General features: G+C 46.2%; 1 protein-coding gene across 5 annotated transcripts in view; it reads right to left on the bottom strand.

Annotated features, from left to right (window-relative positions):
• The window catches only part of kcns2 (potassium voltage-gated channel modifier subfamily S member 2), a 31,372-nt gene continuing 8,461 nt past the window's right edge, over positions 1-22,911 (bottom strand). For 2 of the 5 annotated variants that reach the window (XM_078398039.1, XM_078398037.1), the window contains 2 exons: positions 10,862-11,044; positions 1-4,788 (listed from right to left, as the gene is read on the bottom strand). In XM_078398039.1, the coding sequence (XP_078254165.1) occupies positions 3,318-4,788; positions 10,862-10,914 (1,524 nt within the window). In that variant the 5' untranslated portion in view covers positions 10,915-11,044 and the 3' untranslated portion in view covers positions 1-3,317. Of the gene's footprint in view, positions 4,789-10,861; positions 11,045-21,070; positions 21,637-22,911 lie in introns of those variants that run through there. The other 3 variants (XM_078398038.1, XM_078398041.1, XM_078398040.1) reach the window with 3 other exon arrangements.

Genomic DNA, 22,911 nt, shown 5'->3' with positions numbered 1-22,911 from the left:
TCTCATTTTTATTAAAACCACTGGTAAATTTTACACAAAGTTATACTTCACACTAGCAAGGCTTAAACAAAATTGCACAGAAGAGAAGATGCCACTTATTAAGATTTCAGTGATTGAACTCTTCATTCTGATTCCTGCGGAAGAGATTTTCTCTACCTTGTGGTGAAGACATAGCCAGCTGTTTCAACAAGTCAATAGTCCAGCCATTTCTGGTTTAACGTTCATAGCAGAGGTCCGTGGCATGTGTAGAAACGATCATGCAATTTAAAGTTCAGATTTTGGCATGCAAAGTTTCATTAATTAGCATTCTCACCAAATATCAAAACAACTGAACGAAAACGACACTGAAAACTCTTCAATAATTTTTCTGCCTCATTCAGCAGGTTAAACGTTCTCTGCTTCACAAAAAAATCCCTTCATTTGATTGTTTAACGGCAAACAAGTTATTTCCTTTACATTCAAATACAGTTGAACGCAGATATACATGTTGACAGTGAGGACATTTTTACAGAGCACTAGAACATTGTACTTTGACACAAACGGTTCAGAACTGTACTCCAAAGCGTTTCTCTATGTTCTGTCACTGGATTACCAAGGGGACTGAGGAAAAGGATCAAAGATGCTTTTGAAGCCTCTTTGAGGTAATGCAACATCATCGCTGATCACTGGAAACCCTGATCCATGACCACTCAAAGTGGGGGACAGTGCGTACTGAGAACCTCGAGGCTGTGCATCGGGGGAATCCAGAGAAGCCTTGAGTCAGCAGTGGAGGGAGTGGACCACTTACAAACCGTCCACCCAACAACCCCATCAGGCATTTGCTGGTCCATTTGTTCGCAGATGAGCCTCAGCAATCAACAAAGAACCAGCTTGGAACCAAGACTTGGAATAAAGACATTCTTAATCCTTGGGGATTGCCAAAGATGGAGGAGAAGAAGAAGGAAGCTCAAGTCCTGGGTAGTTACATGACAGGGGAAGACCACATGCATAATGCATGCACATTAATATTAATTTGAAAACACATTTTTTTGTCACAATTAGAAACAAGTTTGCCAATACTTTAGCTCAAAACAAGGCCAATACAACTGTATAAATTATCTTGCAACAAATTATCTTGAACCATTGGGGCAGCACGGTGGCGCAGCGGTAGAGTCGCTGCCTTACAGCACCAAAGGCCCGGGTTTGATCCTGACTACGGGTGCTGTATGTACGGAGTTCGCACCGACCAGCGATCCCTGCACACTTACATTATCCTACACACACTTGGGACAATTTACAATTACACCAAGCCGATTAAACTCCAAACCTGTATGTCTTCGGAGTGTGGGAGGAAACATGGGCACCCGGAGAAAACCCACGCGGTCACAGGGAGAACGTACAAACTCCGTACAGACAGCACCCGTAGTCAGGTTCGAACCCGGGTCTCTGAAACTGTAAGGAAGCAACTCTACTGGTGCCCCACCTTGTCGCCCATTTTGGCACAGACATTGTGGGCCGAAGGGCCTGTTCTTGTGCTGTACCATTCTATGTTCTATGTCTGCACGGTCCTAATATATGTAGCTGCATCCTTCCCTCTGCACATTAACTTTATCTGAAAGAAGGGTCTTGACCCGAAAAGTCACCTATCCCTTCCTCAAGAGATGCTGCTTGACCCGCTGAAATACTCCAGCATTTCATATCTATCTTCGGTGTAAACCGGCATCTGCAGTTCCTTCCTCCTACACATTAAGTTTATTATTTTGTTTCACAAACCATCGAATCATGCTTCATGATACTGATCAAACGTTAGGTGAGGTCCTTTTTCCGTGTCGTGGCTCCAGCAGCAAAATCTGCTTGATTTATACTTGAGCTCTTTCCACATTCGGGAGGCTTCTCGCCAGAGCTTCAGCATGGATAAGCCATGTGGAAACTTGGACGACAATAGCTGAGTAATTTATAGACTGTACGATTCTAATTTGTTCCCACTTCAGTGCACATAAAATGTTTTTCATCTGACAATGAAGTACATTTTAATATGTTCCTAATTATACATTCTATTATTCTCCAGGCAACAGTTTATAAAACCTTATGCGGTTTGATCTCCTGCATTTAAATACAATATAATGAAAACTGGATTTTAAAACGAAATAGACTAGTAATTACTAGTTCCAGTGCAGGTTTGTATAAATTAAGAAGAAAACAAGGTTGAAACATAGGCTGCCGTTGGTGCAAAGGCCAGTTTTCATAATTCTCTGGGTAGGAAGGAACTGTAGATGCTGGAAGATTAACACCGAAGATAGACACAGAATGCTGGAGTAACTCTGCGGCTCAGGCAGCATCGCTGGAGAAAAGGAATAGGGGATGTTTCGGGTCAAGACTTGAAACTTACCGAAAGGCCTGGATAGAGTGGATGTGGGGAAGTTGTTTCCACTTGTGGGAACCAGAGGACAGAGCCTCAGAATAAAAGGAGATGAGGACGAATTTCTTTAGGCAGAGTGTGGTGAATCTGTGGAATTCATTGCCACAGTAGGCTGTGGAGGCCAATGGATATTTTTAAAGTAGAGATTGATAGGTTCTTGATTAGTACGGGTGTCAGGAGTTTTCGGAAGAAAACAGAAGAATGGGGTTGAGAGAGAAAGATAGATCATGAGCCATGATTGAATAGTGGAGTAGACATGATGGGCCGGGTGGCCTAATTCTGCTCCTGTAACTTATGAACTTATGAGACTCTTCCTTAGACTCAATAGGTGACATTTCTGGACAGACTCTAACTTGTGATGATTCTCTCACTTTTCACAACATGCAATGTCTCACCAGAATGTAACCATCTACAGTCCTTTGTAGTCTTTGCAATCCAGACTCAACTTTGAATTCCTTGCAGTCACCCGGAATAGTAGTGTCTTCGGCTGCCTGAACCCTGAATTCTGGAATTTTCTCCTCAAACTCGAGGGTGGCTCAGTGGCGCAGCGGCAGAGTTGTTGCCTCAGCGCCAGAGAGCCGGGTTCGATCCTGACTATGGGTGCTGTCTATATGGAGTTTGTATGTTCACCCCGTGACCACGTGAGTTTCCTCTGGGTGCTCTGTTTTATTCCTCCCATACCCCAAAGAGATGCAGGTTTGTCGGTTAATTGGCTTCAGTAAAATTGTAAATTGTCCCTAGTGTGTAGGATAGTGTCAGTGTACGGGGTGATTGCTGGTCGGCGCAGACTCGGTGAGCCGAAGGGCCTGGATCAAACTTTGGTCTCTGGTGCTGTGAGGTAGCAGCTCCCCCGCCGTGCTGCCCCAAATGTGATGACTGGTCGGGCTCCATGTGTTCTGAACTGCATCCCACGTGGCCCTCAGTGGCCAGAGTTGTTGATGCTGTGATCGGTGGAGGTACCTCTGCTCATGTTGTTCAGGCTGACCATCAGGGACTTCATCCTGTCGGCATAGAAGTCACGGAGGTTGAGCAAGGGCAGTTCGGCCAGGCCCTCGTCGAACTCGCAGTTCCTCATGGCGCTCTCGAGGTTCTTCTGTCGCCGGTAGAAGTGGGAGAACTTGTTGAAGATCAGGGTGATGGGGAGGACCACCACGAGTATCCCAGACAGGATGCAGGCGGAGGCCGTGAGCTTGCCCCCGATGCTGGTGGGGACCACGTCGCCATATCCCACTGTGGTCATGCTGACCGTGGCCCACCACCAGCAGGAGGGGATGGTGGTCAGCCCAGAGTCCTCCTCCTTCTCCACTGTGTAGGCCACCACGGAGAAGACGGACACACCGACGGACAGGTAGAGCAGGAGGAGCCCCACCTCCCGGTAGCTGTGCTTCAGGGTGGCTCCCAGGGACCTCAAGCCCGTCGAGTGGCGGGCCAGCTTCAGGATGCGGAAGATCCTCATCAGCCGGAGGACCTGCACCATGCGCCCGAGGTTAGGCAGGGCCGGGCTGATGTCCACCACCAGGTTCACCAGCAGCGTCAGGTAGAACGGGGATACGGACATCAGGTCGATGAGGTTGAGAGGCCGTCTGAAGAAGTGGAGGGGCCCAGGAGACACGAGCAACCTGGCCAACAGCTCCAGGGTGAACCAAGCCATGCAGAGGTGTTCCACCATCTCAAACCGGGGGTCGTCCCGTCTCTTGCCCTCCCCGTCCACCAGCTGAAACTCGGCCATGCTGTTCAGGCACATGGTGGCTATGGATCCCAAGACCATGATGATGGAGAGGACGCTGTAGATCCTGCTTACGATGTTGTAGCCGGGGTTTTCGAACATCAGCCATAGGCGCCTGCGGCAGCTGCCAAAGATCTGGCTGTCGTACTTGGAGGCGTCCTGGTAGAAGGTGAGCACCTCGTTGAGGGAGGAGGTGGTGCTGCCTCGGTCGCTCGCCGTCTCGTCTCCATCATCCTGGTCGGCCCCTGGCGCCCGTCTCAGGTGGTCGGCGCCGCGGCACGTCGGGTCGAGGAGGAACTCCTCCATGCCCCAGTACTCGATCTCCTGCTTAAAGATGCACGGCTTGCCAGTCACCCTCAGCCTCCCCGTGTGGTAGAAGTTGAGCACCAGGGGGAAGAGGGCCGGGTTCCTGTCGAAGTAGAACTCCTTCTCCTCCTCGTCGTAATCGTCGCACAACTGGAGGATGGACTCGTCCGAGTGGCACCTGGGCAGCTGGCCAAGCCTGGTGTCTGGGAACCGCGCCAGCATCCACCGGCTCAGCTTCCTCTTCAAACCCCCCACGTTGATGCTGATCTCCCCGTCACCCATATCCTCGCCAGAGGACAGGGAGCCCCCTTCCGGAGTGGACATCCTTGGCTTAGTGGGGTCCGGGATGAGAGGGGAACTGAAACAGAGCATAAGTTCATAGGAAATAAGTAGTTGAGGCAGGTACTATTGCAATGTTTAATAAGCACTAGACCAAGTGGACCCGCTGGGCCGAAACCTCTCCGGCATTGGTGCAGCACCCTCTCCTCCCCCCCCTCTCCCCCCTCCTCCCTCCCCTCCCTTCCCCTCCCCCTTCCCCTCCCACCTCCCCTCTTCCCCTCCTCCCCTTTCCACTCCCTCCTTCCCCACCCCCTTCCCGTCCCCCTTTCCCTCCCCCTTTCCCTCCCTCCCCACTCCACCCCCTTCAACCCCCCTTATCCTATCTCCTCCCCCTCCATCCACCCCCTTCCCTCCCTAGGAGATAGATTTAAACTTTTAAAATGTGAATCACTTTAAAAATATAACACCAATATCAATGAAACTTCGTCCATTAGCACCAAAAGAACAATGGTGAGTAAGGTGGGCCTAAAATTGTCGCACTATCGCGTACTGTTTTAGCTGTAGTTCAGGAACAAACAAACAAATGAGAGTTTTAGTATATAGATTTAGAGAGGTACATGGATAGGATGTGTTTTGAGGGATTTGGGCCAACTCAGGTAGGTGGGACTAGTGTAGATGGGACATGTGGAGGCAAGTTGGGCTGAAGGGCCTGTATCCACACTGTATGACTCTATGAAGAGAATTAGGTCCATCAAGACCCTCCGCCGTTCGATCATGGCTGATCTATCTTTCTCAACTCCATTCTCCTGCCTTCTCCCCATACCCCCTCACTCCGCTATCCTTAAGAGCTCTATCCAGCTCTCTCTTGAAAGCATCCAACGAACTGGCCTCCACTGCCTTCTGAGGCAGAGAATTCCACACCTTCACCACTCTCTGACTGAAAAAGTTCTTCCTCATCTCCGTTCTAAATGACCTACCCCTTATTCTTAAACTGTGGCCCCTTGTTCTGGACTCCCCCAACATTGGGAACATGTTTCCTGCCTCTAATGTGTCCAATCCCCTAATTATCTTATATGTTTCAATAAGATCCCCCCTCATCCTTCTAAATTCCAGTGTATACAAGCCCAATCGCTCCAGCCTTTCAACATACGACAGTCCCGCCATTCCGGGAATTAACCTAGTAAACCTACGCTGCACGCCCTCAATAGCAAGAATCTGACTAATCAAGAACCTGTCAATCTCCGCTTTAAAAATACCCATTGACTTGGCCTCCACAGCAATCTGTGGCAATTCCATAGCTTCACCACCCTGTTGCTAAAGTAAATTCCGTCTCATCTCCTTTCTAAAGGTACGTCCTTTCATTCTGAGGCTGTCCCCTCTGGTGCTAGACAGAAGTCACTAGGCCTGCACTCAACTGGAGTTTAGGGGACCTCATTGAGATTTATCGAACAGTGAAAGGCCTGGATACAGTGAATGTGGAGAGGATGTTTCCACTAGTGGGAGTCTAGGGCAAGAAGACATAGCGTCAGAACAGTTGGATGTACCTTTAGAAAGGAGATGATGGATTTATTTAGTCACAGGGTGGTGAATCTGTGGAATTCATTGCCACAGACAGCTGTGGAGGTCAAATGATTGGGTATTGTTAAGGTGGAAATTGACAGATTCTTGATTATAGACAATTGACAATAGGTGCAGGAGTAGGCCATTTGGCCCTTCGAGCCAGCACCGTCATTCACTGTGATCATGGCTGATCATCCACAATCAGTTCCCCGTTTCTGCCTCCTTCCTATATCCCTTGACTCCGCTATCTTTAAGAGCTCTATCTAACTCTCTCTTGAAAGCATCCAGAGAATTGGCCTCCACTGCCTTCTGAGGCAGAGAATCCCACCGATTCACAACTCTCTGAATGAAAAGGTTTTTCCTCATCTCTATTCAAAATGGCCTACCCCTTATTCTTAAACTGTGGCCCCTGGTTTGGGACTGCACCAACATCAGGAAGATGTTTCCTGCCTCTAATGTGTCCAATCCCATAATAATCTTAAGATGTTTCAATAAGATCCCCTCTCCTCCTTCTAAATTCCAGTGTATATAAGTCCAGTCGCTCCAGTCTTTCAACACACAACAGTCCCGCCATCCCGGGAATTAACCTCGTGAACCTACGCTGCACTCCCTCAATTACAAGAATGTCCTTCCTCAAATTTGGAGACCGAAACTGCGCACAATGCTCCAGGTGTGGTCTTGCTAGGGCCCTGTACAACTGCAGAAGGACCTCTTTGCTCCTTTACTCAACTCCTCTTGTTATGAAGGCCAACATGCCATTAACTTTCTTCACTGCCTGCTGTACCTGCATGCTTACTTTCAGTGACTAATGAACAAGGACACCCAGATCTCATTGTACTTTCCCTTTTCCTAACTTGACATCATTCAGGTAATAATCTGCCCTCCTGTTCTTGCCACCAAAGTGGATAACCTCACATTTATCCACATTAAACTGCATCTGCCCACTCACACAACCTGTCCAAGTCACCCTGCATCTTCATAGCATCCTCCTCACAGCTCACACTGTCACCCAGCTATGTGTCATCTGCAAATTTGCTAGTTACTTTTAATCCCTTCATCTAAGTTATTAATGTATTTTGTAAATATCTGCGGTCCCAGTACTGAGCCTTGCGGTACCCCACTAGTCACTGCCTGCCATTCTGAAAAGGACCCGTTAACCCCTATTCTTTATTTCCTGTCCGCCAAACAATTTTCTATCCATATCAGTACCCTACCCCCAATACCATGTGCTCTAATTTTACCCACTAATCTCCTATGTGGGACCTTATCAAAGGCTTTCTGAAAGTCCAGGTACACTACATCCACTGGCTCTCCCTTGTCCATTTTCCTAGTTACATCCTCAAAAAATTCCAGAAGATTATTCAAGCATGATTTCCCCTTCTTAAATCCATGCTGGCTCGGAACGATCCTGTTACTGCTATCCAAATGTTCCACTATTCCTTCATTTAAAATTGACTCCAGCATCTTCGACACCACCGATGTCAGGCTAACTGGTCTATAATTTCCTATTTTCTCTCTCCCTCCTTTCTTAAAAAGTGGGATAACATTAGCTACCCTCCAATCCACAGGAACTGATCCTGAATCTATAGAACATTGGAAAATGATCACCAATGCGTCCACAATTTCTAGAGCCACTTCCTTAAGTGCCCTGGGATGCAGACCATCAGGCCCTGGGGATTTATCGGCCTTCTGTATTATTCCCAGAAATAGCTGCTATTGTTGTTCCACCGTCTTCCCTGCTGGGGTCTCTTTCCAGTCAACTTTGGCCAGCTCCTCCCTCATGCCTCCATAGTCCCCTTTGCTCAACTGTAATACTGACACTTCTGATTTTCCCTTCTCCCTCTCAAATTGTAGATTAAAACATCGTATTATGATCTCTACCTCCTAATGGCTCTTTTACCTTGAGTTCCCTTATCAAATCCAGTTCATTACACAACACTAAATCCAGAATTGCCTACTCCCTGGTAGGTTCCAGTACAAGCTGCTCTAAGAATCCATCTTGGAGGCACTCCACAAACTCCCTTTCTTAGGGTCCAGTACCAACCTGATTTTCCCAGTCTACCTGCTGTAAGGGAGTCAATGGTTATGGGGAGAAGGCAGGAGAATGGGGTTGAGGGGGAAAGATAGATCAACAATGATTGAATGGCGGAGTAAACCCGATGGGCCGAATGGCCTACTTCTGCTCCTATAATAAAACATCAAAATCTGTTGTAAAGAAGTCTGAAATAACGAGGGTTTATTGGATATAGAATTTGAATGAACATATTTGTATTATGGATCATAGTTATAAAAAATGAAATTGTACCAGCCCATCATGAAATGACTGGTTGAAGAAGCTGAATTGATACTAACCATGTCAATCATTAAAATGCCTGCCCCATAAATAGTGTGCGCACTGATTTTCAGCCCATCTCTCTTAAAAAAGGGGCTGGAAAAGGGGACGTACAACGAGATCTGGGTGTCCTAGTGCATCAGTCACTGAAAGGAAGCATGCAGGTACAGCAGACAGTGAAGAAAGCCAATGGAATGTTGGCTTTCATAATAAGAGGAGTTGAGTATAGGAGCAAATAGGTCCTTCTGCAGTTGTACAGGGCCCTAGTGAGACCGCGCCTGGATTACTGTGTGCAGTTTTGGTCTCCAAATTTGAGGAAGGATATTCTTGCTATTGAGGGTGTGCAGCGTAGGTTCACTAGGTTAATTTCCGGAATGGCGGGACTGTCGTTTGTTGAAAGACTGGAGCGACTAAGCTTGTATACACTGGAATTTAGAAGGATGAGGGGATCTTCTTGAAACATATAAAATTATTAAGGGTTTGGACACGTTAGAGGCAGGAAACATGTGCCCAATGTTGGGGATTCCAGAACCAGGGGCCACAGTTTAAGAATAAGGGGTAGGCCATTTAGAACTGAGATGAGGAAAAACTTTTTCAGTCAGAGAGTTGTAAATCTGTGGAATTCTCTGCCTCAGAAGGCAGTGGAGGCCAATTCTCTGAATGCTTTCAAGAGAGAGCTAGATAGAGCTCTTAAGGATAGCGGAGTCAGGGGGTATGGGGAGAAGGCAGGAACGGGGTACTGATTGAGAATAATCAGCCATGATCACATTAAATGGTGGTGCTGGCTCGAAGGGACAAATGGCCTACTCCTGCACCTATTGTCTATTGTCTATTGTCTAAAATCTGCTGCATTCATTGCACTATCAGTGAGGTCACCAGTTTTCAAAGGTTACTCATTAAGTACTTGACATAGAGGAAAATATGTCAAGAGCCTATTGAGAAAATGAAATTAATATTTCAGCAATGAAAATAGAGGGAAAATCTTCTGTTGGTATTAGGACATGTTTCCTTTAACTTGATGGTTAATTTGATATTAAAAATTGATTACTGGGAATTATATTGAATTAAGCTTTGGACTGAAAAAAATTGATTCTGAACTTGTGAAAGTTACAAGTAACCAGTTGTTATGAATGTGAACAAAACTAATAGTTTCTCTTCATTGTTTAGGATACTGGCCTTGCCAATAACGTAGAACAAGTTATGATGGATTTAAGGGAGAGTTGGATAGAGCTCTGTTGTTGGCAAGGCCAGCTTTTATTGTCCATCTTTCATTGCCCATGAGAAAGGTGGTGGTGAGCTACCTCCTTGAATGACTGCCGCCATGTTGTGTTGGGGAGGGAGTTCCAGGATTTGGACCCAGTGACGGTAAAAACTTTTGAAGAAGGATCCCAACCTGAAACGTCACCCATCCTTTTACTTCAGAAATGCTGTCTGACCCACTAAGTTACTCCAGCACTTTGTTTCTATCTACAGCGAAGGACAAGCGCTCTATCTCCAAGTGCGTGTCTTGGAGATGAAGCTGCTGATGGTTCCTCTCCATCTGCTAGCCGTGAGGATAGTACAGCAGGTAGGTTTGGTTTGGTTTGGTTTGGTTTAGTGATACAATGTGGAAACAAGTCCACCAGCCCACCAGGCCCACTCCGACAAAAAAATCACCTGTACACTTAGAAACATAGAAACATAGATAATAAGTGCAGGGGGAGGCCATTCAGCCCTTCGAGCCAGCACCGCCATTCATTGTGATCATGGCTGATCGTCCCCAATCAATACCCCGTGCCTGCCTTCTCCCCACATCCTTTGATTCCACTAGTCCCTAGAGCTCTATCCAACTCTCTCTTAAATCCATCATAACTTGTTCTACGTTATTCCACTTTCGCATCAGACTAGGGGCAATTTACAGAGGGCTAATTAACCTACAAACCTGCACGTCTTTATAGTGTGGGGGGAAGTCAGAGCACATATACAGCACTCATAGTCAGGATCGAACCTGGAATTCCCAACATTCAGCACCGCCAGCGAGAAGTCCCAATGAAATCTCATTTTGAATCCCCTAATCCTGTATTTTTATTTGCAGTCATCCTAATATTTCAATAGACAATAGACAATAGACAATAGGTGCAGGAGTAGGCCATTCAGCCCTTCGAGCCAGCACCGCCATTCAATGCGATCATGGTTGATCACTCTCAATCAGTACCCCGTTCCTGCCTTCTCCCCACAGCGGTTTTGTCACTAAAGCAAAGACCATTTCATAAACACTCACGGTTGGTCTTGAAGTAAAATAGTGCTGTAATTCTTGCTAATGAAGGATGACATCCCTGTTTGCAAACGACAATTGAAGTCGAAGTTGTCTCTGGCTTCACTGCAGTGATTCCACGCATAAGTTGACCAATGCAGGCACACCGCAGTTGGGTGTCAAACACATCCTTAATGGACAACACCTATCCTGAGAAAGAGAATTAAAAAATTAAGGATGTTTAGTTTAGTTTAGTTCAGAGATACAGCGTGGAAACAGGTCCTTTGGCTCCCTGAGTCCGCGCCGACCACTGTCCTACACACTAGGGACGATTGACAATTTGACCAAAGCCAATAAACCCTACAAACCTGTACGTCTTTGGAGTGTGGGAGGAAACCGGAGCTCCCGTAGAAATCCCACGCAGTTCATAGGGAGAACGTACAAACTCCGTACAGACAGCACCCGTAGTCAGGATCGAATCCGGGTCTCTGGCGCTGTAAGGCAGCATCACTACCGCTGCGTCATCATGCTTCCCGGATGTATTACCCAGATAAAGGTTCAATAAGTATATCTTCATAGAATCATGCAGCATGGAAACAGGCCCTTCAGCCCAACACAACCGTGCTGATCAAGATGCCCCCATCTAAACTAGTCCCTTTTCATGTTTAGTCCAAACCCCTCTAAACTCCTCTCCATGTTCCTGTCCAAATGTCTTTTAAATGTTGTTATTTTACTTGCTCAACCACTTTCTCTGCTGGCTTGGTCCATATACCCAACACCCTCTGTGTGAAAAGGTTGCCCCTCACGTTCCTATTAAATCTTTCCTCTCTCACCTTAAACCTATGTCCTCTAATTCTTGATTCTCCTACTCCAGGAAAAAGACTGTACATTCACCCTATTTATTTCTCCTCATCATTTTATACTCTTCTATAAGATCATCCCTCTTCCTCTGGTGCTCCAAGATATAATGTCCTAGCCTGCACAACCCTCTCTATAGCTCAGGCCCTCAAGTCCTGGCAACATCCTTGTAAACTCTCTGCACTCTGAATAATAAATACATTTAGGTGTTATTACATAGAAACATAGAAACATAGAAAATAGGTGCAGGAGGCCATTCGGCTCTTCAAGCTAGCACCGCCATTCATTGTGATCATGGCTGATCGTCCCCAATCAATACCCCGTGCCTGCCTTCTCCCCATATCCCTTGATTCCACTAGCCACTAGAGCCCTATCTAACTCTCTCTTAAATCCATCCAGTGATTTGGCTTCCACTGCCCTCTGTGGCAGAGAATTCCACAAATTCACAACTCTCTGGGTGAAAAAGGGTTTTCTCACCTCAGTTTTAAATGGCCTCCCCTTTATTCTAAGACTGTGGCCCCTGGTTCTGGACTCGCCCAACATTGCATCTATCTTGTCCAGTCCTTTTATAATTTTATTGTTGTAAAACAGAAATAAAAAACTTAACAGCCTTCACATTGCACCCCCTAATCTTGATATTGAATTCAACAACTTCGGATAACTTAGATTAGATTGTAGAAACAGGGTCTTTGGCCCACTGAGTCTGCTGACCATCGAATACCCATGCACACTAGTTCTACGTTATCCCACTTTCCCCTCAACTCACCATGCACTAGGGGGAAATAAACTGAGGGCCAATTAACCTACAAACCCACACGTCTTTGGGATGTGGGAGGAAGCTGGAGCACCCGGAGGAAACCCACGTGGTCACAGGGAGAATGTGTAAACTCCACACAGGCAGCAGCCGAGATCAGGATCAAAGCAGGATCTCTGGCTCTACCAGCTGTGCCACTGTGGCGCCCTTTTTGTTAAACATTTTTTCCTTTTAATATTATTTTATATTCTCCTGTCGTTTCCTTCACTCCTACCTATTGCCCAACAACAGGTTGCTGCCTTAAAGCACCTGACACTCGGGTTCGATCTTGATCATGGGTGCTGTCTGTACGGAGTTGGTACGTTCTACCGCTGACCATGTGGGTTTTCTCTGGGTGCTCCTGTTTCCTCCCACATTCCAAAGACATGTAGGTTACTTGTCCTTCAGTAAAATTGTAAATTGTTCCTGGTGTGTAAGATAGAGCTAGTGTGGTAAATGCTGGCTACAATTTTATATACTTCTATCAGGATAATCTTCAAGAGTGAAGAGTCAAGAGTGTTTCATTGTCGTATGTACTGAAACGGAACAATTAAATCACAGCAGTATAACAGGTCTGTAAACATAGTACTTAATAGATAACATAATAAACAAACAAAAAAAGTTTAATATATTAAAAAGCAATATTAGTGCAAAAGAAAAGACATTAATAGGGTTTAGTTTGGTTTGGTTTAGTTTATTATTGTCACGCGTACCGACAATACAGTGAAAAACTTTTGTTCGCATGCAATCCAGTTTGACAAAAGACTATACAAGAATACGATCAAGCCGTCCACAGAGCACTGATCAAAGTAAGATGGTACAACATTTAGTCCAAAGATATAACACTTAAGTCCAATAAAGTCTGATTAAAATCAGGCCAAAGGTCTCCAATGAGGTAGATGGGAGGTCTGGACCACACTCTAGCTGATGAGAGGACAGTTCAGTTGTCTGAAGAATATTCTGAGGCTGTGCCCTCTGGTCCTAGACTCTCCCACTAGTGGAAACATCCTCTCCACCTCCACTCGATCCAGGCCATTCACTGTGATCTTATCCAGTTGCGGACAAGAACAAACTCCCCACCGGGAAAATCCACTTGCTGGCCTCGGTACCTAACGTGACTGGGCTGGGGAGGGGCGGTTTTGCTGTTGATTTGTCACAACCCCCAGAGGGAGAGAGGGAGAGAGGGAGGAAGCAACACTTCTTCAACAAGGTCCAAACCACACACAACTTGGCTTTGTCTCACTTGGGGAAAACAAAAATCAAAAGAAGTTGGATCGTTGTTGCTCTAATCTCATAATCCTGCCAACATTTTTCCACATGAACGTGGAGGGGCTGGTGGGGTGGAATAGATTTCCCAAAAATCACAAGGGAAGGAATGATTAAGCCTGACAACCGAGACAGTTTGCTGGTCTTGTTCTTTCTCAAAGCCGTTTGCATTAAGCATACGGCCATCTGTTATATAACAGCGTTTACTCTGACATGAAGTTGGACTGCTTTCTGCATAAGTGAATGTAATCAAGCAACTTTCGAGCCCGCAGTTTTACAAGTTTCCTCTTTCTGGGAATAAACCGAAAATTGAAATTCCAAGCAAGTCCAAGCTCCAAACCTTACATTGGCAATGGGAATAGAGAGTTCAAGATTTCAGCACGTCCCAAAGAAAGACTTAAAAGCCAATTGTTCCTTCGGAGCAGTAGCGTGACATCTAAGTTACTGGACTTACAGCTAGAGTTCTGGACCATTGACTGGGAGGCATGAGTTCGAATCCCACCATGATTACTGTGGAATTTAAATTCCAGTAATCAAATAAATCTGGAACGACATAAAAAAGTAAAATTTGATCGGATAACCATGAAACTTCCATGGTGTCTGCCAAACTGTGGCAGAAACTAATGTCCTTCAGATGAGGCAATCTATTATCCTCACCCATCTGGCATGTATGTCACTCCACCAATACATAGGGTAAACAATCAGAACCTATTCCCCCAGGTTGAAAATGTCAAAGACTAGAGGGCATAGCTACAAGATGAGAGGGGCAAAATTGAAAGGAGATGAGCGAGGCAAGTTTTTTTTTAACACAGAGTGGTGGGTGCCAGGAAAGCACTCTCAGGGGTGGTGGTGGAGGCAGATGCAATGGTGGCATCTAAGAGGCTTTTAGAAAGGCACATGGATATGCAGGGAATGGAGCGACATGGATCATGTGCAGTCAGATGAGATTAGTTTAACGGAATCATGTTTGGCACAGACATTGTGGGCCGAAGGGTCTGGTTCTTTGATATACTGTATTCACTTCTGTGAAAGCTCTTTCAAGAAGGGATAACCTCAAACCATAACTAGTACTTGACCATCAAGGACCCATTAACTTGCACTTGCTTTGTGGCATTCTAAGGCTTGGTGATTGGAGTGGAGAATGGAAATGAGGAGCAATTTCTTTAGTCAGAGGGTGGAGAATCTGTGAAATTCATTTACATAGACTGTGGTTGAAGCCAAGTCATTGGGTATTTTTAAAATGGAAGTTGACAGATTCTTGACTAGTAAAGGTGTCAAAGATTATGGGAAGAAGACAAAATGTGGATGAGATTGATAAATAGCTCATCCATGATCGAATGGCAGAGCAGGCTCAATGGACCGAAAGGTTTAGATAGTGTTAAAACAGGTCCTTCAGCCCATCGAGTCCACGCTGACCACGATCACCCCATACACTAGCACTATTCTACACACTAGGGACAATTTACAATGTACAGTAGCTAATTAAACTACAAACCTGTACGTCTTTGGAGTGTGGGAGGAAACCAGAGCACCCAGAGAAAGCCCATGAGGTCAGGGAGACCCATGAGGTCCGTACAGACAGCACCCGGATCGAACCCACGTCTCAGGCGCTATGAGGCAGCTACTTTACCACCGTGTCACCCCTGATTCTGCTCCTAAGTCTAATGATTTGAGCTGACTCTTAACTGCCTCCTCTGGAGAGGAATCACATTACTGCACTATCACTTGCCAGGCTTTGCCCTGCCCCTCCTCTCTTGCAGTTTTCTTCCCCCCTCCCCCCCCCCCTCCCCCCACCCACAACCACAATCAGTCTGAAGAAGGGTCCCGACCCGAAACGTAACCTATCCATGTTCTTCAGAGATGCTGTCTGACCCACTGTGTTACTCCTGCACTTTGTCTCTTTTCATTTGTGTGGCAGAAGCAAATATAAGAGTGACAGTCACTGGGGCTTCTTGCTTCATCCATAGAACATAGGTTTAGGTTTATTATTGTCATGTGTACCGAGGTACAGTGAAATGCTTAGGTTTGCGTGCTATCCAGTCAAATCACTTAATGCTATACATTATTACAATATTCGTGTATGGGTTACACTGAGTTGCACTAGCACTTTGTGTTTATATTCAGCATAAACCAGCATCTGCAGTTCACTTCTACACAAAAGCTTTTCACTGTACCTTGGTACACATGACAATAACCTAAACTAAACTTCAATCCTCAACCTCCCCAACTAACCTTTTCCACTGGTCTGAATTGACTGGTCACGGGTCACATCTTCAATGGTCACTGTTCCCTCTGAAAGCACCAATCCCATCTCAACCGGTCAGCGTCACAACAGTCCTTGCACTGTGCGTCGTTTCTGCTCTCCTTCTGATAGCTTTTTCTGCTTCTCTGAGGAGAATCATTGTAATTGCCCCTGGAAAGAGGCAAGATGGGTGGCACCACCAATGGCTGCCTCGCCAACAGTCTGTCTGTCCCTTTCTTCTCTTTTGGTTCTTTAGTGTGTGTTAAATGTATGGTTTTAATGTTCTTTAGCTTATTTTATGTGGGGGGTAATCTCTTACCTCAATGGAGATGCAATTTTTTTCCGTATCGTATCTCCATCCGCACTGCGGCCTAACATGGAGGAGTTGGCGGCCTCTGCTGGAGACCAATTTCGAGAGCTCCAACCACGGGAGCCTGCGGACATAACATCGTAGAGCCAGTGATCCCTTTACCAGGGATCGACCTCGGAGCTCCAACCACGGGAGCCTGCAGACTTTAACATCATGGAGTTCGCAGTCTGGAGTACTGTGTGCAGTTTTGGTCTCCAAATTTGAGGAAGGATATTCTTGCTATTGAGGGTGTGCAGCGTAGGTTTACTAGGTTAATTCCCGGAATGGCGGGACTGTCATATGTTGAAAGACTGGAGCGACTAGGCTTGTATACACTGGAATTTAGAGGATGAGAGGGGATCTTATCAAAACATATAAGACTATTAAGGGGTTGGACACGATAGAGGCAGGAAACATGTTCCCAATGTTGGGGGAGTCCAGAACAAGGGGCCACAGTTTAAGAATAAGGGGTAGGCCATTTAGAACGGAGATGAGGAAAAACTTTTTCAGTCAGAGAGTTGTGAATCTGTGGAATTCTCTGCCTCAGAAGGCAGTGGAGGCCAATTCTCTGAATGCATTCAAGAGAGAGCTAGATAGAGCTCTTAAGGATAGCGGAGTCAGGGGGTATGGGGAGAAGGCAGGAACGGGGTACTGATTGAGAATGATCAGCAATGATCACATTGAATGGCGGTGCTGGCTCGAAGGGCCAAATTGCCTCCTCCTGCACCTATTGTCTATTGTCCCTGGTTGAAGACCAACTTCGGGAGCTCCAAGCCGCAGGAGCTTCGATTGCCCCGACGCGGGAGCTTCGTTCACCAGCTGCAGGGGCTTCGATCGCCCCGACGGATGGTTCGACTGCCCCGACGGCGGGAGAATAAAAAGGAAGAAGGTTAGACTTTATTGCCTTCCATCACAGTGAGGAATGTGGGGAATCTGCTGTGGTCCCCGATGTTTATGTAAACTTTTATGTAGTTGTGTGTCGTTCCTTTTTTTAGTATGGCTGTATGGTAATACGAATATCACTGCACCTTGTGATACACGTGACAAACCTATGATTCAAATCGGCCCATTATGTTCACATGTCATAGGAACAGAATTAGGCCTTACAGCCCATCCAGTCTACTCCACCATTCAATCATGGCTGATTTATCTTTCCCATTCTCCTGACTTCTCCCCACATCCTTTCAGGAATCTGTCAATCTTCGCTTTAAAAGTACCCATTGACTTGGCCTCCACAGCCGTCTGTGGCAAAGAATTCCACAGATTTACCACCCTCTGACTAAAGAAATTCCTCCTCGTCTCCTTTCTAAAGGTACCGCCTTTTATTCCGAGGCTGTGCCCTCTGGTCCTAGACATTCCCACTAGCGGAAACATCCTCCCCACATCCACTCTATCCAAGTCTTTCACTATTCAGTGAGTTTCAATGAGGTCCCCCTCAACCTTCTAAACTCCAGCGAGTACAGGCCCAGCGCCGGCAAATGCTTATACTTTATACAAAGTCTGTATCCAAGTGCAATTTCCCTCCTCCAATTATCAATATACCCACAACATACAGTAGATTTTAAATGGCTTATTGCTGACTAGTTTGCTGTTTGTGAGTCTTTAATGAACTATGCTTATTTCTCTTTCTTGTTCCATTACCTCTAACAAGTGAACTAATATGATCACTCTGGGAATTTAGCAGCCCAAATGCAAGAAACTAATTTACCCGCATTTAAATGTTACCTGATATTCCCACAGGCCCTATTACCACCATTACCCCCTAATCTACGGTTTCTCTCTATAATTATAATTCTCTGCGTCCTCTAGCCCCTCCAATGCACATCCACTGCCAATTTACATTTCCCACCCTGCTACTGTGCCAAATAAATTCTCGAGGAAAACCGGAATGGTAATGGTCCTGACATGGAACTTTGTGAAGATAGACACAAAATGCTGGATTAACTCAGCGGGACAGACAGCGTCTCTGGACAGAAGGAATGGGTGACGTTTCTGGCCGAGACCCTTCTTCACCATTGGAACTTTGTGATGCTTTTCCCATGGGCTGTTTCAGTTTCAGCTACGATAACCAAAAGGATTGTACAAGTACATAAATAAGAAAGATTTAGAGCTATTTATGAGCTAAATGTGGGCAGGTGGGGCTAGTGTAGATGGGGCATCGAGGTCAGCATGGGCATGTTGGGCTGAAGGGCCTGTTTCCAAGCTGTATGACTCCATGACTCTGTGATTTCAATCAATTACCTAGCCAGGAAAGTCATTGAGAAATACAGCACAGAAACGGGCCATTTGACCCAACGAGTCCATGCAACCACCAACCACCATTTACACTAATTAATCCCATTTTTTCATTCTTCCCACATGCTCATCAGCTCCCCCCCTCCTAGATTCTATCATTCACACACAAATTAACGCCATTCATTCTGGCCAATTAACCTGCCAACCAGCACACGTTTTGGATGTGGGAGGCACAGTGGTACACCTTTCGGGCAGCACAGTGACACAGCGGTAGAGTTGCTGCCTTACAGCGCCAGAGACCCAGGTTTGATCCTGACTACGCGTGCTACCTGTACGGAATTTGTACGTTCTCCCTGTGACCACGTGGGTTTTCTCTGGGTGCTCCAGTTTCCTCCCACACTCCAAAGACGTGCAGGCGTGTCGGTTAATTGGCTTGTGTAAATTGTAAATTGTCCCTAATGTTTCGGATATAACTCGTTTAAGGGGTGACCTGGTGCACCCGAGGTCAGGATTGAACCTGGGTCTCTAGCGCCATGAGGCAGCAGCTCTACCATCTGTGCCATTGTGCCGCCATTAGTTTCAGCGCTCCAGAATTACAATGGCAGCTGACGCCACTAACTTTGTGGGTTATTGGAGGCCTGGTACTGAGATATCAAAGTAATGGAGGGGAATGCAAGGACAGGGAAGGGAAATCTATTATTCTTGTTCCGTGAGCTGCCTCTAACGAGCGTCACGCAACCTTTCTCAGATACTTTGCGCAGATTTATATCTTTTTCCCAATCAGGGCAATGTACCGTCAAGCCAGCTGACTTCAATTGTCCCTCATAAAAATCAATTGGCTTCACGAGGGTAGGGACTCTTGTTTCCTGGAAGTTTTGCTGAGAATCCATAACATGCCACCGTTCCCACTCAAATAAATCACATGCCATCTAATGCTTTCCAAAGAATTCCCTGCAGCCACATAAACCTCACCAGTCTGCATCTCCCATGGCCCAAATGCATTCCCTTCATTAGTATTGGAAACACACATTACAGCCCTTCCACTTCTATGGAGCCAGCCCAGAGCTCAAGTAATTATTGAATCAGTGTGTTATATTGCACAATAACATCTTATCTCTCGTGTAAGAAGGAACTGCAGATGCTGGTTTACACCAAAGGTAGACACAAAATGCTGGAGTAATTTAGCAGGTCAGGCAGCATCTCTGGAGAAAAGGAATCTCTGGAGAAAAGAGTCGAGACCCTTCTTATCTCTTGTTCAGCACAGGAAACAACAACCTGTTTGAGTGTGACGTTCCCTTAATTCTCGCTACCTCATTAGAGACCCACGGACTACCTTTAATCGGACTTTACTGGACTTTATCTTGCACTAAACATCATTCCCTTTATCCTGTATCTGTACACGGCTCGATTGTAATCGTGCATAGTTTTTCCGATGACTGGATCGCTCGCAACATAAAAGCTTTTCACTGTACCTCGATACACGTGACAATAAATTAAACTAAACTAAAAGAAACTAAACCAAGACACCTCAGCAACACGTTACTCCTGTATGTGGCACTATAGTCTTCAGATGTGCCCAAATACAGGTCGATCACAGGGTGGTCCAGGATCAAAATCCACCATCTTCCTCTCTGTAATCAGGATTTCCATAAGCTAGGCAACTGTCCGATTCACCTCTACCCCATTGTGGGCATTGGATCTTGTCTAAGGAATGGATTAGTTTAGAGATGCAGCACGGAAGCATGCCCACCGAGTCCGCGCTGACCAGCGATCACCCGTTCACGCAGTTTCTATGTTATCCCACTTCGGGAGTACAGCTATTTTCACACAATACCTTAAGTGGGTGGGGTTTCACAGTGGTGACAGCTCATAGAGCTGCCGCCTCAGGCAGCCTTGGTTCAGTGCTGTCTGCGTGGAGATTGCACGCTCTCTCTGTGACCGCGTGGGTTTCCTCCAGGAGCCCCATTTTCCCTCACATCTTGGGTAAATGGGCAAGTAAGTAGATGAATTGGCCATGGGAAAGTGCCCCTGGTGTGTGGATAACTTTAGAGATATAGTGCAGAAACTGGCCCTTCGACCCACTGGGTGCACACCAGCCAGCGATCACCCCATACACTAGCACTATTCTACACACGAGGGACAATTTTACTGAAGCCAATTAACCTGCAAACCTGTACATCTTTGGAGTGTGGGAGGAAACCGGAGCACCCAGAGACAACCCCCGCAGGGAGAACGTACAAACTCTGTACAGACAGCACCCGTAGACGGGATCGAACCCGGGTCCCTGGCACTGTAAGGCAGCAACTCTACCGCTGGGCCACTGAAAAGTGGGGGGAGTTCATTGGAATGTGGGGGGAGTTTAATTCGCGCAAGATCTGAATAGAGAATTGGTGGTTGATGGCTGGGGTGGACTCGGTGGGCCAGAGGGCCTGTTTCTGCACTGTGTACAAGAGCTCTGGGTACAAGCCAGCGAGAGTGATTGTCGACACTTACCACACAGATGGGGTCCACTCTGCCCTTTGCTCCCGTGCCAGCACCTTGATCAGACGCATCGAGTCATACAGCATGGAAACCGGCCCAACTTGCCCACGTCGACCAACATGCCCCATCTACACTAATCCCCATTTACACTGCATTTGCCCCTTATCCCTCTAAACCTGTCTTATCCATGGTATCCATCCATCTCAGCCCCGTTAATTACACTCACTTGTCCTTTGCCGCAGCCCTGAAACGTTTTCTTTTCCACGTGCATTTGCAGGTGAACCTGTTTCACCCTCTCCTGTCAGACAGCAGGTTCCTGATCACAAAGAACCTGCACAGCAGACAAAATTCTCCCTCCCTCCCTCCTCTCTGGTTCATTTGCCGATTACCTTACATGCGTTTCCCTTGGTAACCAACTTCACTGTATGAAAACAGCTTCTCCTTATAATCTTTACCAAACCCTTTAATTTTATCTTTATACTGACGCTCCTCTTAAGTGAGCATTGATGCTACTTTCTGAATGATAACATTGCTGATTAAATGCCTCAATGCCTCTCGAGGATTTCCAGCAACCTCTCCCTCTTCTCAAAAAGCTTCTGTTAATTTTTTATTTGTAACCCCCTACTCTGCACCCTCACCAATGGTGTTACTTATGCACACCAAATTCTTAGGTTAATTCATTATCTGAAGCAATGATTCGCTTCATCAACTGGAATTTGATGATACAAATGGTTGCCTTCTGAACTAGGAGACTCATTATCAGACACTTTAATGGAAGGGCCTCTGAAATCTCCATGGTAACCGTACCACTTTGCAGCTGTGTGAATGTTTTACTCGTATGACCAACTTTCAGAATCAAAATCCTTTTTCTGTTTCCTGATATCCTCCTCATTTTCAGCGACAATTTAAAATCCATAGCAACGCAGACCATATGATGCTAGGCAGAGAGACGGGAGGAATAGACTAGGGTTGATAGAGCCATAAAGCGCGGAAACAGGCCCTTCTGCCCAACTTGCCCACACCGACAAATATGTCTCATCTACACCAGTCCCCACCTGATGTCATTTGGCCCATATCCATCTAAACCTACCCTATCCCTGTACCTGTCTAAATGTTTCATAAACATTGTGATAGTACCTGCCTCAACTACCTTCTCCGGCAGCTCGTTCCGTACCACCCTTTGTGTAAAAAAGTTACCCCTCAAGTTCCTATTAAATCTACTCTCTCCCCCCCCCCCCCCCCCCCCCCCTTACCTTAAACTTTTGTCCTCTGGTTCTCAATTCCGCTACTCTGGGTTATAGACTCTGTGCATTTACCCCATCTATTCCTCTCATGATTTTGTACACCTCTATAAGATCATCCCTCACCCTCCTGCGCTCCAAGGAATAGAGTCCTAGCCTGCTCAACCTTTCCCCATAGCTCAGGCCCTCAAGTCCTGGCAACATCTTCGTAAATTATGAGAGATAGGGTAGATAGTCAGATTCTTTTACCAGGGTAGGGTATCCAAAACAAGAGGGTATGAATTTAAGATGAGAGGTTTGAGTTTTTAAAGGAGATTTGAGGTCAAGTTGTTGGACACTGAGAGTGGTTGCTGTGTGGAACTCACTGCCAGAGGAGGTGGTGGAGTCAGATGCAATTACTACAATTATCAGTGTGAAGAACCTGAAACATCATCTGCCCATGCCCTCCGTAGATGCTGCCTGACCCACAGTAGGATACAGACCTAATTTTGGCAAATGTAAACAGGGCGACACAGGTAAACAGTGCCAGAGACCCAGGTTTGAAATGCTGGAGTAACTCAACGAGTCAGGCAACAAGTGTGGAGATAAGGAATAGGTGACGTTTCGGGGCCA

The sequence above is a fragment of the Rhinoraja longicauda genome, chromosome 4, assembly GCF_053455715.1.
Source record: "Rhinoraja longicauda isolate Sanriku21f chromosome 4, sRhiLon1.1, whole genome shotgun sequence".
Classification (NCBI taxonomy): Eukaryota; Metazoa; Chordata; class Chondrichthyes; order Rajiformes; family Arhynchobatidae; genus Rhinoraja; species Rhinoraja longicauda.
The sequence above is the reverse complement of the archived record's forward strand: the minus strand, read 5'-3'. Positions and strand labels throughout refer to the sequence as shown.